Source organism: Mus caroli, unplaced genomic scaffold (genome assembly GCF_978045245.1).
Source record: "Mus caroli unplaced genomic scaffold, Mus_caroli_1 scaffold_16, whole genome shotgun sequence".
Classification (NCBI taxonomy): domain Eukaryota; kingdom Metazoa; phylum Chordata; class Mammalia; order Rodentia; family Muridae; genus Mus; species Mus caroli.
Window position 1 is genome coordinate 18,961,543 of NW_028227271.1, and position 16,522 is coordinate 18,978,064.

Below are 16,522 nucleotides of genomic sequence, written 5' to 3' on the forward strand. Positions count from 1 at the left end.
AAGAATACTGGCTGCTCCTGCGGAGTTCCTTAGATTAGTTCCCAGCTTGGGCTGCTCATAACTACCTGTGACTCCAGCTCCAGGGGAATCCAACACCCTTTTCTGACCTCTTTGGACATCCACACGCATGTGGAATACACGGATACAATCACGTATACAGATGAGTAAATATAAAGTAAATAAAATAAGCCTCCCTGGAAACCGTCCTTCCTCGGCACCCACTGCTGCTGCAGCTTACCGGCATCAGCTGTCACAGTGACGGGCTGTCCTTCGCGGTGGCAAGAGTCTAAGCATTTCCTCCGCTTCCTGTCTATTTGCAGAGCTTTGGTGCTTCTCAGTCAGAGAATCTCTTCTGTGGGAGGAACCTCAAGAGGACAAGAACACGTCCCCACTGTGGTGCTTCCTGCCCAGCAGGGGGCAGACACATAAGTGAATGCTTATCAGACAGTTAGAAATCACCTCTTACTGCCTGTCCAGACTCTAATAAACTGTGTCATCTCATGGAATGAAAACTGCCCCATCACGCATCTACAGCATCAGTGCTGCTGACTGGGGACTTTTTTGTGCAGCAGTTTCTCCACCCTCCCCAACCCCACCCCACCCCCCTGCCCAACCAAGCTTCAACCCCATCACGGAGTTCACATCATGGAGTCCACATGATGCTGTTTTACAGAAACCCTAGGCTCTGAAACCTAGGGTCATGTGCCTCAGAGCTTCTGAGTGATTGACCCTGAACCCAAGCATGCAAACTTCAAGGCTGATAAACTGTTAGGCCAGGCTATCTCATTCTATTCTATCCTATAGACCATGCTCTCTCATTCTATTCCATCCTATTGCCATATATTTAAAGTACAGCCAGACCCCTAATGCCTCAAGAGCAGAGTCTAGGTGCTAGGTGCTAGGTGCTCTGCCAGTCTTTGTAAAATCCTTCTAACCTTGCTGTGTCATTGCAAGAATTTTCTCTCTATGGAGCATTAAGAAGGCAACTGGACCTTCTCCTTGTAGGGTCCCAGTGACAAACCAAAGTTCCCCCCAGGAGCTAATAAATTAGTGAGTTTCTTAAGCTTATGTACAGAATGTGGGTGAAGTGTCACAGGCAGGAGTACCGGTGGCCCTCCCTCGAGCAGCCACACTGGAAGGTTTGCATCCAACATGGACGATGGCTCTCACACAGCTGCATAGATGGAGAGCCTCCTTCCCCTAGTCCTCCCCAGACTATATACTGCACCCATCCCCCAAGACCCCAGGACTACATTCAATTAGAGCAGAAGAGAAAAACTGCATATAAGTGATTGGGAGGAGGGGCTGGGTGCTCAGGTGAGGCTCCGGTGGCCCTCAGAGCCTTCTCCTGGGAGGGAATGGCCAATACTCAACAAGGCCAGCTGTGACGATCTTGTGCAAACAGGCACCGCTGAACCCACGAAGACAGCAACTGTTTGGCTCTGAGGACGGTGCTAGGCAACAAGCATATTTGAAATTTTGAATAAAATAGGTAAAAGGCAAAGAGCAAACAGCTGACTTCAGGTGGCTATTTGCTAGAGCAGACCCAAGAACCTTGTTGGGACTTGGGAAGGCAGGCTCTCCATCTTTGGTTCTGACGGCTGGGTGGGGGTGGGGGTGGAGGGGCTCTGATGCCCTTTCTTGGTTCTCATGTATTTATCAACACTGATCTCTCAAGGACACAGGCTGGCCTGAGCATCTCTCTGCTTCAAGCCACAGAACTCCTGAGTGCAGCTGGATAGGTTTCCTTCTGTTGGGATTTGTGCATTAGTGTTCCTCGGAGCTCCCAGGTTGGAGGCTTGGTTCCCCAGTGCAGTGATGCTCCGTGGTCAGTGAGGCCACAGGGAGGTGCCTGGACCCTGGGGATTGTGGCTTCGTCAAAGGATTCATCCGCTGAAGGATTCATAACAGTGTCTAGGAAAGTGGTGGGAACTTCAGGAGCGGGTTCCAGTTGGAGGAAGTAGGGCATGGGGACATGTTTTTGAGGGGGAATCTCTTGTTCCTGGCCCCTCCCATCTTCCTGGCCCCTCCCATCTTCCTGGCCCCTCCCACCTTCCTGGCCCCTCCCATCTTCCTTTATTGACTTCCTGGTTCCCCGCTCTACCTTGCCACAGACCTAGAAGCAATAGGCCTTAGGTGGAAACTTCTGTGTGAGCCAAGATAAATCTTCCGACTGATTTCCTCACGTGCTTTGTAACAGCAGCTAAGTCAGCTTCCTTCAAAGCCAATAGCTTGCTGTTAGCATAGGGCAGTGTGATACCTTTCTGGGACCGTCTGTGAGAAGCTCATTCTATGAGATCAGCAAGTGACTGGCGTCTCTTTGCTGAGCCTTTATTAAATGCTTTCTGTTCAGGGAAGCCCTTCAAGTATTTAGGGAGGCAGTTAAGAAGGGCGCACCATTGTTGGGAGACTCTGACAATTTCTTTGTAAGAATAATGGGTACTCATGGGACCACGGCACATGGTTGGGGCTGAGTGCAACTGACACACCTGTCCATCTGTCTCTGCTGGGTGTCTATGTATAAAGATGGAGCCTGATACGGGGTCCTGTCCAGCCCATGACTGATGCTGAGTGATGTTTGCTAAGTGATATATGTAGCTGAACTGGATGGGGTATCAAGAGTTCAGGACCAAACAGCCAGAATTTGAACCCATCTATGTTTCTAAAAGGCTGTGTGAGCTCCGGCGATAAGAGTTTCCCTCTGAGCCCTTTGTGGTTCTCTTGAAGCATATGACTCAGTCATAGCATCTTTTGGAGATACCATGGGCAGCAGCCTCGTTTCCTTGTGCTGTTGTTAGCTTTGAGTTATTATCCTCTACCACCCTCCACCCCAGGAAGCTTTAGTGAGGCCACAGATGACCCTGAGGTATAAGACTTGGAGCAAATCAGAAATCCCACGGCTCAGAGAGGTGTCTGACAGGACCAGACATCAGTCAGCTTCTGAGAGGGCAGGTATGTGCTCAGACGTGTCTCCCGAAAGTTAAATGATAAAAACGTCATCTCCAGATCCATGTATTGATGGATTTTGGAAGTAGGGACTTTGGAGGAGGGTACAGGGCTTAGAGGAGGTCGTCAAGAGCTTTGTAAGAAGGGAGACCTGAAGTAGTATTCCTGCTCATCAGATGACATCCTGTCTTGTCATGGGGCAGAGGGGACCACACCAGATGTCAAGCCAGCACCTGGACTTCCCAACCTCCAAGAAAAAAATATACATATGCATGTATGTATATGGATATATGCTAAGTAAGCATTTATTCTTTATAAATTGCCCAGCTTTTAGTATTTTGTCATAGCAACAGACTAAGATAATATGACAACAACGATTCCAGACTGGGAAGCTTTTGCAATCTGTTAGCTGGAGCTATGGGGGCAGGGGAGACTTTGAAATGGCTTTAGGAGAGATTTGCAGTCCTCCAGCTCATGGAAGACCTCTGAGCTAGCAGAAGCCCCATCCGGAGAGTGTATAGTAGGTTGTCAGGAAGATCACAAAAGCCTCTTTACTCTTGTGAGGAAAGGCAGCTTCGGGGTACAAAGAAAGCCAGCCATCTCTATGGACACGCTGAAACACACCAGACACTTCTACAGACACACAGGGACACACCAGCCATTTCTACAGACACATGGGGACACACCAGCCACCCCCATAGACACACTGGGAGACACCAGCCACCCCAGACACACTGGGACACCCCAGCCTTCCCCACAGCCATACCAGGCCACACACAAACCTTGCAGCTCACATCTTTACCAAGGGGCCCTCCTTTGAACAAAATTGCAATCCACTTTCCAAGTGCCCCCGAGGCATGCTTGTCAGCTGCTTCTGGGGAGAATTTATTGTACATTTATTTATGCGCCACTCTACAGCAGCCATCAACTTGAAACACAAAGAGCCCAGTGGGTTAAAAAAAAAAAAAAGTACCAAAATGCCAATCCTCATACAGACTCAGTGAGAACTGGCTCCCTCGGCTTTCGGGTGGAGTGCTGCTTTGAAAACTCCTTCAATTGGTCCTTAGCAATGCCTAGCCCACAGGAAGAGAAAGGGAACAAGATTCCGCCTTGGCCTTTGCATTTAAAAAAAAGCAAGGATTCAACCACCCGGCTGAGCCATGTTTAAACGCCACAGTACACCAGCTGGACTTAAGTGATGCCGCTCAGCCTAATGCACGTGGCCATACAAACCAATATGAAACATCAAGGGAGGTCCGAGGGGTAGAGACAGGCACCTGGCTGTCACTGGCAGCAAGGGCATGGCCAGGGGGCGGAGTACACTCCTGGCTGAGCTGCAACCCGGCCCTCAGAACCAGTACTCGGAGACAAAGATGTGTACATTGACGACGTTCCGGTGGGAAACCACGCCTCCCAACACGTAGTTCATCTCCAGCTTCAGGACAGCATAAAACGGGCCCACGATGGGCCGCACTTGGCGCACGACACCTGGGGAGAGAGCAAAAGGCATGCTGTTGGGTGTTGGCAGGCACGAGGCAACACGGGTAGCTGGGAAAGGGGTCCTCGGGAATGTCGAGGCTACAGTGGTAGCCCGAGGCAGACGCTTTAATCACCAAGGTAACCATCCCCTTCCACCTGGTCACTCTGGGTTGCTTCCAGTCACTAGGGATAAGGTGACAGTGAGCTCACTACATCCCTTCTGTCACACACAGATTGAAAGGGGAGGGAAGCAGTCAGTATGGCTTTGGGGATTGGCAGGTCTGGGGCAAGGCCAGCTGCGGTCCTTGTGGGGTGCTTGGGTTTCCTGTTCTACTAGCATTTGTCTAACAAGGGCTCAAAGGCCCTAGAAAAGGCCTGAAATAAAATTGAGCCTTCTCTCCTTCCATCCTTCCTTCTTAGATCCCAGACCGGGGGGGGGGGGGGGGCCCTAGGGAGAAAAAAAGCAATGGTTTATTTCTGGGACATTTGAAGATTACAAGGATAGGCCCTCAATCCCCCTCTCCAGGAGTAGCAGTCCCAAGTCCCTTCAAGTCGGGTCCTTGGACATCCTGCAACATAGAATCCAGATACCCGTGCATGCCATCTGTCAACACATCACCAACAGACTTCTCCCTAAGCGAACCTGTTTTTAACTTGGGAAGAGGACATTACAGACCTCCACAGACAATCAGCACCCCATTCTCATCCCGACAGCCACAGCATTGCAACCGTGTCCCTCCAAAGACCTATATGCAAATATGGCTTCTGTCAAAGGCTTGTCACCCTTTGCTTACCACTGGGCCCCTCCCCGGGCTAGGTCAGCCTGCCAGGTTGAGTGGGGTCACAATGCTGGCTGGGCCTGTAATATTCATAAAGTTCCTTTGAATCTATGCATACTTTTTCTCCCTGTAGGCTCCAGGCCCACAGGGTGTCTGCCAGCCACTGGGACATTAGCCATGGGAGAGCAAGGGTGTTCATACCATTTGGCCCATGGCTAAAAAGCTGCTGCTCAAAGAGACCCTGAGAGGCCAATGAGCCTGTGATCTGCTACAGGACAGGGGTATGATAAATGTCTTCAAGCTCTGATCGGATCCTGCTTTGTTCCTATTAAGCAGTATTTCAATATAATTTTATGGGGGCTGGAGAGATGGCTCAGTGGTTAAGAGGTATCCATGTTCAATTCCTAGCACCTACACTGAATGGCTCACAACACTATGTAACTCTAGCTCCGGGGATACAAAACCTCTTCTGAACTCTCATGCATATATACAAAGAAACTTAATTTCATATATATATACACACATATATATGTGTGTGTATGTATATACACATACATATGTATGTATACTAATATTTTATGTAACTTATATATTTCATTGATCCATATATATTCATATATATATATACACACACATATATACTGTTGATTGTATATAATGATATATAAGATATCAACATATAACATAGACATCATAAAATCTTATCTCTTTGTGGGAGTAGGTTTCAATCAGGGTCTCATGTAACCCAGGCTGGCTTTAAACAAATTCTGTAATAGATCATGACCTAAAACTTTTGGTCCTCTGGACCTCATTTTTGGGGGATTATAGGCATGTATTACCATGCCCAATTTGAATAAAAATTTAAATGATAAGGGTCATATTATAGCTACATGTTGATATAATATTAACATGTTGATCATACTGTCACACCTACAGGTTGACATGTATGTCACTACATCTCATTTGAGTGACCATTCCTACATACTCATGGGACCCCTCACAGGGTCCACAGTTCAGACACGACTGGGCATGTAGTAGACGCCTGACACTGAAATCCGTAAGAAAGGAGAGGGGCCTGGTGAGATGGCTCAGTGAGCAAGGCAACTGGCACACTAACCTGATAGCCTGAGTGTAGTACCTGGCACCCACGGCAGAAGGTGTGAATGGACTCCTGAAAGCTGTCTTCTGTGCATCCGTGTTTGTGTGTGTGTGTGTACACTAAATAAAATAAGGTTTTAAAAAAGAATGTAAAGAATGCACTGGTAGTTGTGGAGGGTGGGTCTGGGTCAGAAAGGTGAGCGAGAACTCACGTGTGGGGCACGGAGATTGAGCGTGACCAATGCGAGTCAGAGGAGTTATTTAACTTCTCTGAGCCTCAATTTCCTTTTCTGTGGACAGACGTAAAACCCAGCAATCTTCATAATCAGAAACCAAACAACCTGGGGGCCCAGGCCTGCAATCTTAGCCACGTGAGATGTAGGAGCAGGAGGGTTGAGTGTTCAAGGCCTTCCTGGGCTACAGTGTGAGTTCAAAGCCAACTTGGGAGCTTAGTGAGATCCTGTCTCAAAATAAAGTTTCCAGAAAATGTAGCTCAGTGACAGAGCACTTCCCAGCAAGTGTGAAGGCCCTGGATTTAGTCCCCAGCAAAACACACACACACACACACACACACACACACACACACACATTCAGAAATGACTGCTGGCTATAAAACACGCAATATTTCAGTGTGATCTCTGTGCTCCAATGGCTAGGAAATGTTTGCATCTAAACCCATCATCTCAGGGAATCTATGAAGGTTCATTTCTGTCATATCTGAAGACCAGAACTCCATACTGTTGTCTGGTTTGTAAAAGCCACATGGTGGGACAAAGCAACAAAGCAAGGGAAGGACTACAGGGCCTCCAGGTGCCAGGCCTCATCATAGACATGAGTCACTTTCAGAGCCTACAGTGGCTCAGGATCTTTGCACACAGCAAGAAAGATGACTAAGGACAGCTCGAGATGCCGCCTGGGTTAAGCAAGAGCTTGTGTGGGTGCAGGCTCAAGGAATGTGTCCCTTCCAGCTCGCCCAGAATCTTCTGTCTTCTGCCCCTTTGACCTGAAGTCTGTGTGGTACCTGCAGCTAGTCACAGCTTCACTCAGCTCAGAGCTATCTTTCTCACACTGGACCCCTCGGAGGGCCCGGCTCCCAATCCTTCCCGGCCAGGCAAACTTTCTCGCACCTGTGTTTCCAGAGAATAGGTTTCCTCTGTCTTACTAGTTCAAGTCTGACTTTCACATTCTTGCCCTCACCTTGACTGAAACCAGGCTGCAGTGTTTCATGAAAGATGACATAAAACCCAGCTGGTCCCCAGTGCCTGGCACTCAACAAATATCAAATGGATAGGTAGTTCTTGTGCCAACTCTTTATTCATAGCTTCCTATCACCTGCCATCTTCTCACCCACCTATCATCCATCTATACACCTACTTATCCACCAATCAGTGGATTCATCCATCCATCCATCCACTCATCTATCATCCTTCCACTGATCCATCCATCCATACATCCGCCATCCATCTACCCATCCATCCAGCATCCCACTGACCAACTCATCCATTTATCTAACCCATCTATCTCATTTGTTCTTCCAGCCATCCTTCCATCTACCCATCTGTCCCTCTATCCAACAGAGGTCAATCTACACAGGGAGATTTGGGGAAGTTTCTACAGAGGAACGGATATTTAAATTGGGTTGTGAAGAGTAAGTTGGGGCCCAGAGAGCAGGAAGGACATGTGTTCTCAACTGTAATGCTCCACCTGCCCAGTTCATGGGACGTTCCAGCTAGCCTCCCACTCAGGGCAGACTGCATTGTGTTCATGCCTGCTCCACCCTCCCCAGGGTTTGGGCAAGCACCTGGCTGGAGTTCAGCCATGATTACTGAAGGAGATGGAGATTCGAAGGAAACGAAAGGAAGTCAGTTCTTGAGGCCACACTAAGAATGCATCACCATCTGGCTTCACAGGTGGCATTTCATTCTGTAAGATCTGTTTAAAAACTCCTGTAAATACTCCTCGAGAGCAGAGAACCCCTTCCTCCATGGGGCCCACAGGCTAGTGTGGGCTATGGCACAAACTGGGAGTCATGAGGCCCATTCTGGGAGTCAGAAATTGGCTGGAGGCACTCCATGGCTTCTCCCTCCTGTTCTCCTGAACTCAGGTCCTCCTGTCCCATGTTCCCATCACCTTCCTGTGAGGAGCACTGTGACCACTTTCTTCAACGTTGTACTTCTCATTCCACACGGTTCTATTCCATGTTTGCCCATAGCATTTGCCTTCTTAGAGCACCCCACGAAGGAGGGTAGGCTTTCCCACTGAAGTGCTGTCCTATGGTGCACAGTGAGAGAGCCTGGGGCAGCTAGCCTTAAATGGAAGTCTTTATCAAACCCCTCTACTTCAAGGCTCAAGGACCTATACAGAAGAGGAGGCAGAGAGACTGTAAGAGCCAGAGGTCATTATGACTCTAGGGAAGACAGAGTCTTCCAGACAGAGCAGGATTGTTGCACAGATATATGGATGCACAGAGATGGACAGCACAGATGCACAGACCTGTACAGATGCAAACCAGACAAAACCCCAGCACTGAGACCGGGAGTAGACATGAAGTTCCACCTCTAGTCAACCTATTTGCAACTGATCCCTGATGGGAGGGAAAGTCTGTTTTCTCCAATAAAAGGCTACTGGGTAGATCAACCCCATTCCAGGGCAGGCCACATGCTCAGGAGTAGCTGACAAGCACAGAACGGACTCCATGGTTTCTTCTCTGTGTGTTTTGTTGTAATGGTTTGATGTTTTGTTTTGTTTTGTTTTTGAGAGAGAGAGAGAGAGAGACAGAAAGAACATGAAGTTGGGTGGGTAGGGGGGTGGGAAGAATCTGGAAAGAGCTGGGGAAGAGAAAATTTTAGAAACAAAATATATTGTACAAAATTTAACAAGAGCTACAGAAGGCTTTGGCTAAGGGCATATTTCTTTGACTGACCCGTGTAGCAGCAAGCATCCCATTTCCATCTAACCTGACATGCCCATCCCATCTGGAGGGGTGTTCCCACTTTTTCAAAGGCTCTGACAAAAGGGACAGAGGACCTGGACAGATGGTTCGTTGGGTACAGTGCTTGCCTTGCAATCAGGACCTCAGTTAGGAGCCTCAGCATTCACATAAGGGTCCACGTGTGGTGACGTTGTGCACTGTAATCCTGGTGAAGGCAGATGCAGGGCAGACGGGTGGATCCCTGGAGCTCAATGGCCGGCTAGCCTAACCTACTCAGCAACATCCCAGGCCAATGTTGAACAAAAGGTAGACGGTGCCTAAGGACTAATAGTCAAGATTATCCTCTGACATCCTCACATATACTGTGCATGCATGCACCTATACACCACACATGTATACACCTGTATTCACATGTGTAACCACACACACACATGACCATGCACGCATGCCCTCGAGCACACACGCACACGCACGCACACACACATAATTCAACAGCTTTAACCTTCTAAATCCTCATCTTAGGCATTTCTGCTCCAGGTCCCAGGCGCTTCTGGTATTCCTCCCCAGCGTGTCTGTCCCTCTTAGAGATATAATTAAGCCTGTTTTTCCCCCATTGAAAAATGTAGCGCCCTGGGGCAGTTCACCTTCATGTCTCCGCTCTGCTGTGTAACCTGAAGCTGATGTTCTGGGATTTTTGATCCTGAATACAAAGTCCACAGGTCCAGGAGGGGATGTCTGTCTCCTGGGACTGGTGCTTCTCACACTCACCCCCGAGCCCATCCAACCTCCTTCCATGTAATGTATCCAGTTGCCTATCAACCACATGAAACAACATAAAATCGGCTGGGCTCTCCACACACCTGACTGGCTTTCAAACATTCTATCCAGATAGCTGGAGTCATACCCTCTGGTTCTTGGGCTGCCTCTGTGCTGGCCAGTTGTGTGATCTTATGCAAGGCCTCATGTGTTCAGCTTCTGACACGAAAGCACCGTGATTTGAACTGACAGGGTGAAATGGAGTGGACCTGGCTGTCAGAGTATTTCAACTAACAAGGTGATGAATCAAGACACTGCGTGTGATGCAAGGGAACAGACAACGGCTTGAGTGGGGAAAGGCACACGTGACAGTCTGAAAGCTATGTGTCATCACCAAGCAGAGAGTAAGAAACTATCCCTCCCTGCAGCCAGACTAGGGGTGGAGTACATTTAGTGTAAAGCCAAGGCATGGTTAGTCCTGCATGCCTGGTTCTTGGGGCCTCTCAGTGCCTGGTTTACTCAATGAATGGCTGCTGAATGCATGAACCATAGGGGTCAAGCATTGGATGTAATGTATAAAGTGGGAAAATATTGGAGCTAGTGACCAACAGCCCAAAGCGTTGACATTTCAGATGCTGACCACCTGAGAGGAGAATGGGCAGTAAGGAAGTGTTGGGCTCTCTGTCTGGCCTCAGTCGCCACCCCCCCCCCAATGCCAGACACTGGAAAGATGATGTCACCAGATTCAGCAAACCTCCCAGTATCAGAACCACAGGCTGTGACAGGTAGCATGAGCCATAACAAGGAGCTTAAGTCAAGGAGGGGATACTGTTGGCTCAATGTCCTGAACACATGTGGCCTGTGTGATGGGGACTTTAGGATGTCTGCACACACGTGTCCTGAGGTGCAGCAGAATGTTGCAGATGAAGCCAGGAAGGACCCTACATCTGAACGTGACGTTCATTTGTTTCATAACTGCCTTCTACACACAGATATGTATGCAGTGTTCTTCTGAATGTTGCAGAGAAAGGTGAGTTTTACCATGTGGGATATTCTTCTCATGGTCTCAGACAACCATCCAGTTTCAGCCTTTGAAGCATTTTGTATTGGGGGGTGGAAGGTAAGGAATGCTTGACTTGAACCTACACATGACTAGGGTGCAGTTGGGTGGGGAAAGAGCCTGCTGGGCAGGGGTTGGGAAGACCCCCAGTGGCCAGGCTGAATCTGGTCCCCACCATTGATCTATGAAGATGACCAGCTTCATCCATGAGGAGGGAGGAGCCAAAAGTGAAGCTCTGAGAGTAAGAAGTCCCAAATTCCAGCTACCAGGGCCATGAGTCCCAGGTCAGGCAGGACTGATCCCAAAGCTCAGCTCACTATGTGACACAACCCATGGATGCTTCCACTGTATCCTGCCTGGGCCTGACTCAAAAATACTCTAGCAAGGGGCTGGAGGGATGGCTCAGTGGTTAAGGCCACTTGCTACTCTTTCAGAGACTGGGGTTTTGGTTCCCTGAACCCACATGGTGGCTCACAACCATCTATAATTCTAGTGTCAGGGCATCTAACACCCTCTTCCGACCTCTGTGAACACCAGGTATGCACACAGCGCACAGACATATACGTAGGCAAAACACTCAAACACACAGAACAAAATAAATAGTTCTTTTTAAAAAAAATCATTCAGTGAACTCGGCAGAAGTATCTGGAATTTTAGAGCCAGCACAGCAGGAATTAGGGCTGTGTCTCAACTCCCCACACCCTGCCTTCCCTGCTTGCCCGAGAAACCCCCTAATGGCCGGAAAGGCAGGAGGACAGGTGTCTACGCTGCATATTTAGAATACCAAATGTCACTCAGCATGTTTCAGCAAAACTCATCAGCCATATTTTGGGATTATTATAAATGGACCCCGCCCCAAGTCTCCAGTGAGCAAAAGCAGATACATCAAGCAGACACCTGCAGGCAGCCAAGTGGAGGGGGTAAAGTCCAGGGTGCAGCTGCCCTGGCGAGAAACGCAGAGAAATGCCAAGAGATCCAGCTTGGCTCTACACCTCCCTGACCCACATCTGAGATGGGGAACCGGCATTTCTGCAGCACTGGGCTCACACATGCTAAGGACTGCTGGTTGTGACTGGGGCCAGCACTACAGTTTTCTGTCGTTTGTTGTGGGAGGAAATACAACTCAGGCTGGCTAAGTGACTCCCTGAAGGTTACACAGCTAGGAAGACACAAACCAGGGCTCCAGAACCTGTGCCTCTGTGCCTTCCTCCCCCGAGACGTGTGGCTTCAACAAAAGAAAGGCAAGAAAGGTTTGGAGAATACTCTGGATGTGCTCCTAATTGTACTGGGAGGAGCAAGATGTTGTGTTCTTTTCCTTTCCTATGTCCCTGCCTTGACCCTAGTGCTCCTCACCTACCTGTAGGATCCTCCCAACCTCAACCCCAACCATGTACAGGTGGCCCCAAATCTACTGAACCCTAACCCACCCTCTCCAGGACCTCTCCCCTTCCTCCCTGTGGTTGTCAATCTCCACACTTAACTGATGTACAATCACCCAGGAGACGGAGAAGCACACCTCTAGGTTTCCCTGGGATGGGTGGGGCCACCCGCAGGATGGGAACCCAGACATAAAGGGGGTAAAGGGTGAAAGGCAGAATGGGTGCTCCCTGCCTGTCCCCTGCTTCCTAGCTGCCATGAGGTGAGGGAATCCACGGTGCCCTCTCTGTCACGATGACCTGTGCCCTTGAGAACAGAGGGCGGAAAGGAAATCTCTCCTGTTTCTCTCAAGGATTTTGTCACTGAATGAAGGAAAGAAATAAGAAAAGGAAAGGACACGACCGCTCCTAGATATATGGTGGAGAAGAAGGTTTACTGTAGATATGAAAGTCAGCATAGCCAGAGGCGGGAACATCTGGGAGAGGCCAAAGTGGACCTGATCTTGAGACACGGGAGGACAGAGGGGAGAGCAAAGAGGAGAGCTAGTCCAAGAGACCAGGGTAGATGAAATGGTTAGGTAACCAAAGTGGAGCCGGGTGTGGTGGCGCACACCTTTAATCCCAGCACTCGGGAGGCAGAGGCAGGCAGATTTCTGAGTTCAAGGCCAGCCTGGTCTACAGAGGGAGTTCCAGGACAGCCAGGGCGATACAGAGAAACCCTGTCTCGAAAAACCAAAAAAAAAAAAAAAAAAAAAAAACAAAGTGGTAGGGCTATATAGAGAAGGGCAGCCTAGCCCCTGGACTGGAGATGGTTAGGGTAGGGGGCAGGGTGTGCCAGCTAGGAGGACCTTGTAACAGGCAGGGATTGGAGATGTTCGGAGAACCTGACAGCCAAGTCCAGTTTGATCTGTTAATGAGCACTTCAGTCATTTGTCATTAGTTTACGACCTAACAGTCATATGACAAGAAGTCATATGACAAGTTCCCAGGGCCAGGAACTTGAGTGGTTCTGGCTCTCAGCTGATACTTTCTTCCAACCCCGGGCTCACTCATCACCAAAATTCTTATTATCAGAGTTCTCTCCTCCACACAGGCCCTTGGGCCAGAGCCCATTGTTTCCACTGGAGTTTGTAGCCCCTTCATCCCCACTGTCTAGAAGGTTAGTCTAGTAGCAGGGCGCTCCAGTGGTTCTGGACACCTGATGGGTGTGAGAGCCTGGTACCTCCTAGTAGATGTTTTTGTGCATATTTGTACCCATGTACATATGTGTGTGTGCTCAAGAAACAAGTCGGGGACGGGGGGGGGAGGCAACCCAATGATGGATCCATGGTCTCATCTATCCTGAGTCTCAGCAGGACAGCTTAGCAGCCCTTCCCATGTTCCAGGCCCTTACCCTGACCCTGTTGCCGGTTATTGCTCTTTTCTGTGACCTCTGACCATCTTGGCTTGTATTCAGTCTGGGCCCTTCTTTGTCTCTCCTCTCACCATGCTAATGACCTCATCCACTCTCTGAGGCCCTAACTGCCTTCCCTTCTGGAGGAATCCCGCCCATGATTCTAGTCATATCTCTAAGGGTGCTTGACAAACATTTTAGACTCAATGTCTGAACGAACAGTTCATAACCTTACACTTCCTGTCACCACACCACTGCTTACAGCTGTTAGAACCAGATACGTGCCATCAAACCTGAGTCCCCACTGGCCCATCAGCAAATATGACCTGCTAGCCTGACCATATCGCTATCTGTCCACACCCTACCCTTCCTACCAGATCCCAATGGTTAGAGCCACTATCATCTTGGCCTCCCGGAGGACGGTGACAGCCATCCCAGGAGGCACCTAGAGGAGCCTCTTTCTGTGTGAGCCTCCTGCATTGCTCAGTGGAAATTCACAGCAAAGGCTTCCCTGTGGCTCCAAGGTTCCGAGGTCCCACTCATTCTTCCTTTGTTTTAGCTGCAACTCTGCACAGAGCCCATGCGCCTTAGGGCTCTATGTGGGCTGTTCTCTCAGCATCCAGTGCTCTTCCTCCAGCTTGCCTGAGGTTCATTTCCTGGGCTTCGCTGTCTTTGCCAAGTGTCCCCAGTATTCATATTTGAAGTGGTATATCCTTCCTGTTCCTATGTCACCTCCCTTTCTGAAGTTCTGGTCACCACCAGACTGTATCACACTCTTTGCAGTGAGATAAAATGTGTACAATGCAGGAGGCACATCTGTCCCTCCCTCGGACCGCCTTATTCCCAACTGTGTCCCAGAGAACAGCCTGAGGTGGGCTGTAAAAGATGAATAGCTTACTACAAGGAAAAAGAGGTGGAGAGAGGATGGTTTGTGTTTGGGGTGGGTACAGCTGGCTGGGGTGGGCACAAGAGTAAAAGTTAACATTTGTGAGAGGCAGGGCTGGAAAGGCCAGTAGGCATCACCCAGCCTAAAGCCTGGGTTTCCAGCCAGGTGCTGTTTAACTCTACAGTGATCAAGACAGAAAGACTATACCATATGCTCTCTGTTCCCTGAGGAGCGGAGCAGAAGGGAACAGCAGATCTGGGCTGCAGATATCCCTCCAGGTAAGCAGCAGGGAGAAACAAATTTAACACTGGCCAGGTCGGCAGGAAGGGGGCCACCCAGTGGGTCTCAGGTTCTATCTTGAAGAGTAGAAGCTGAGCTCTTTCAGCCACAGCAGGCAAGGGCGCTCCTCAAGCATGTCCTGAGCTCTGCAGTACTGCCAGGCCACAGCATGGCAAGGTGATGGAGACTCGCTGTCTGGGAGGCAGCTCCAGGGCAGGAGGCATGCACCAGCAGCCATGAGCACAGGAGGACTCTGGTGGGCAGAGCAGTATCCCAAGGCTCCCAGGGTTCACATCTGGCTTGTTCAGAGTCCTGTCCCAGCACTGTGCACACATGGCCCACCTGCAGGCTGTACTGCCACTCATCTACAGGCATCATCGGGCCTCACTCTGGGATGGGTAAGGGGATCAGATGGATGCTCCTTTATGCCTCCTCACCGACTCTGCGAGAGATACCTTCTGTGTCATCTGTTCGGACGAACATCCTATACTCATGTACCTGCAGTTTACAGTCCCCAGGTACTTAGGTACATCTCTACAAGGACCAAGTGAGCTCCGAGGATGAACTTTCCAGACACTTGCCAGGCCAGTCTTCCAGTCTAACCTTAATGATCACCATTGCCCAGGAGTGAGGCAGGCATCATCCTGGTCCAGCTGCCTTAGGAACCGGGACAGTTCCACCCACACAGTTTCAACTCCATAGCTCTTGTAACTGGGTGATGGCATATTTAGTGCTTAGCTTGGGTAGGGCACTCCATCATATCATCTGTTCCTCTTTTGGAGCGGTGGCTGCAGGGGGCTGCTGGCCATCAGCTAGGCTACGCTATGGGCCTAAGGGGTCCCAGAGCTGTCCCAGCAGGGAAGGCAACACTGTCACCATTGGGCAATCACTCAGGCCACACCCAGCAGAATCCCAGGGGGCATTTGGAGTCACCTGGGCAAGGGCCGGGACTCTTGGCTGTTCTTCATGGCCCTTTCGCATCACCTCAGTAGGCCCCTAGCAGAGATCATGCCCCCACTGAGCTCTTCCCCATACCCATGCCTGTGGGTTGGGAGTGTATGTCTCATGTTTAAGAGACATTTGAGCATCATCTACATCTGTGAGCTTGGGGGTGGGCCATCTCCTGTGGTGCTGAGAGGTCTTAGGCAATGAGTAGATCCTAACTTTGCTCCACACCTGCCCCCCCCCGACCCCCAAGGAGCACAAAAGGTGTCTGTCCTCTTCTTACCCTTCTGTCTGGCCCTCTGTGAGAGATGCACCTCCCCGCCCCCTGCCCTGCCTGCACCTCCCGCCTGCCTCGTGGCAGAGTCAAGCCCTGGCCCATCCCAGACTGAGGAGGAGGAGGCTGGGCCCCTCACCCGGGAAGCAAGTTGGCTGCTGGCCAGGGTGTGGCCCCGGGTGACAGGGCTGTGCCTCCCGGAGAAGAGAAGGCGCCTAATCCCTGGGATTTGCCGTGAAAGCCAGGACAGGGCCAATCACTCCTCGCTGGGCAGGGATGGCTGCACTGTTGTTTTAGGTGGAGTTTCTGAATGTCGTTT

At 50.0% G+C, this 16,522-nt stretch overlaps 1 protein-coding gene across 2 annotated transcripts in view; it reads right to left on the reverse strand.

The window, feature by feature from the left end:
• Positions 1-3,783: 3,783 nt before the first annotated feature.
• Positions 3,784-16,522, reverse strand: part of Fbln1 (fibulin 1) — a 79,759-nt gene continuing 67,020 nt past the window's right edge. For both annotated transcript variants that reach the window (XM_021183251.3, XM_085831564.1), the window contains exon 17: positions 3,784-4,434. In XM_021183251.3, the coding sequence (XP_021038910.1) occupies positions 4,295-4,434 (140 nt within the window). In that variant the 3' untranslated portion in view covers positions 3,784-4,294. The remainder of the gene's footprint in view (positions 4,435-16,522) is intronic.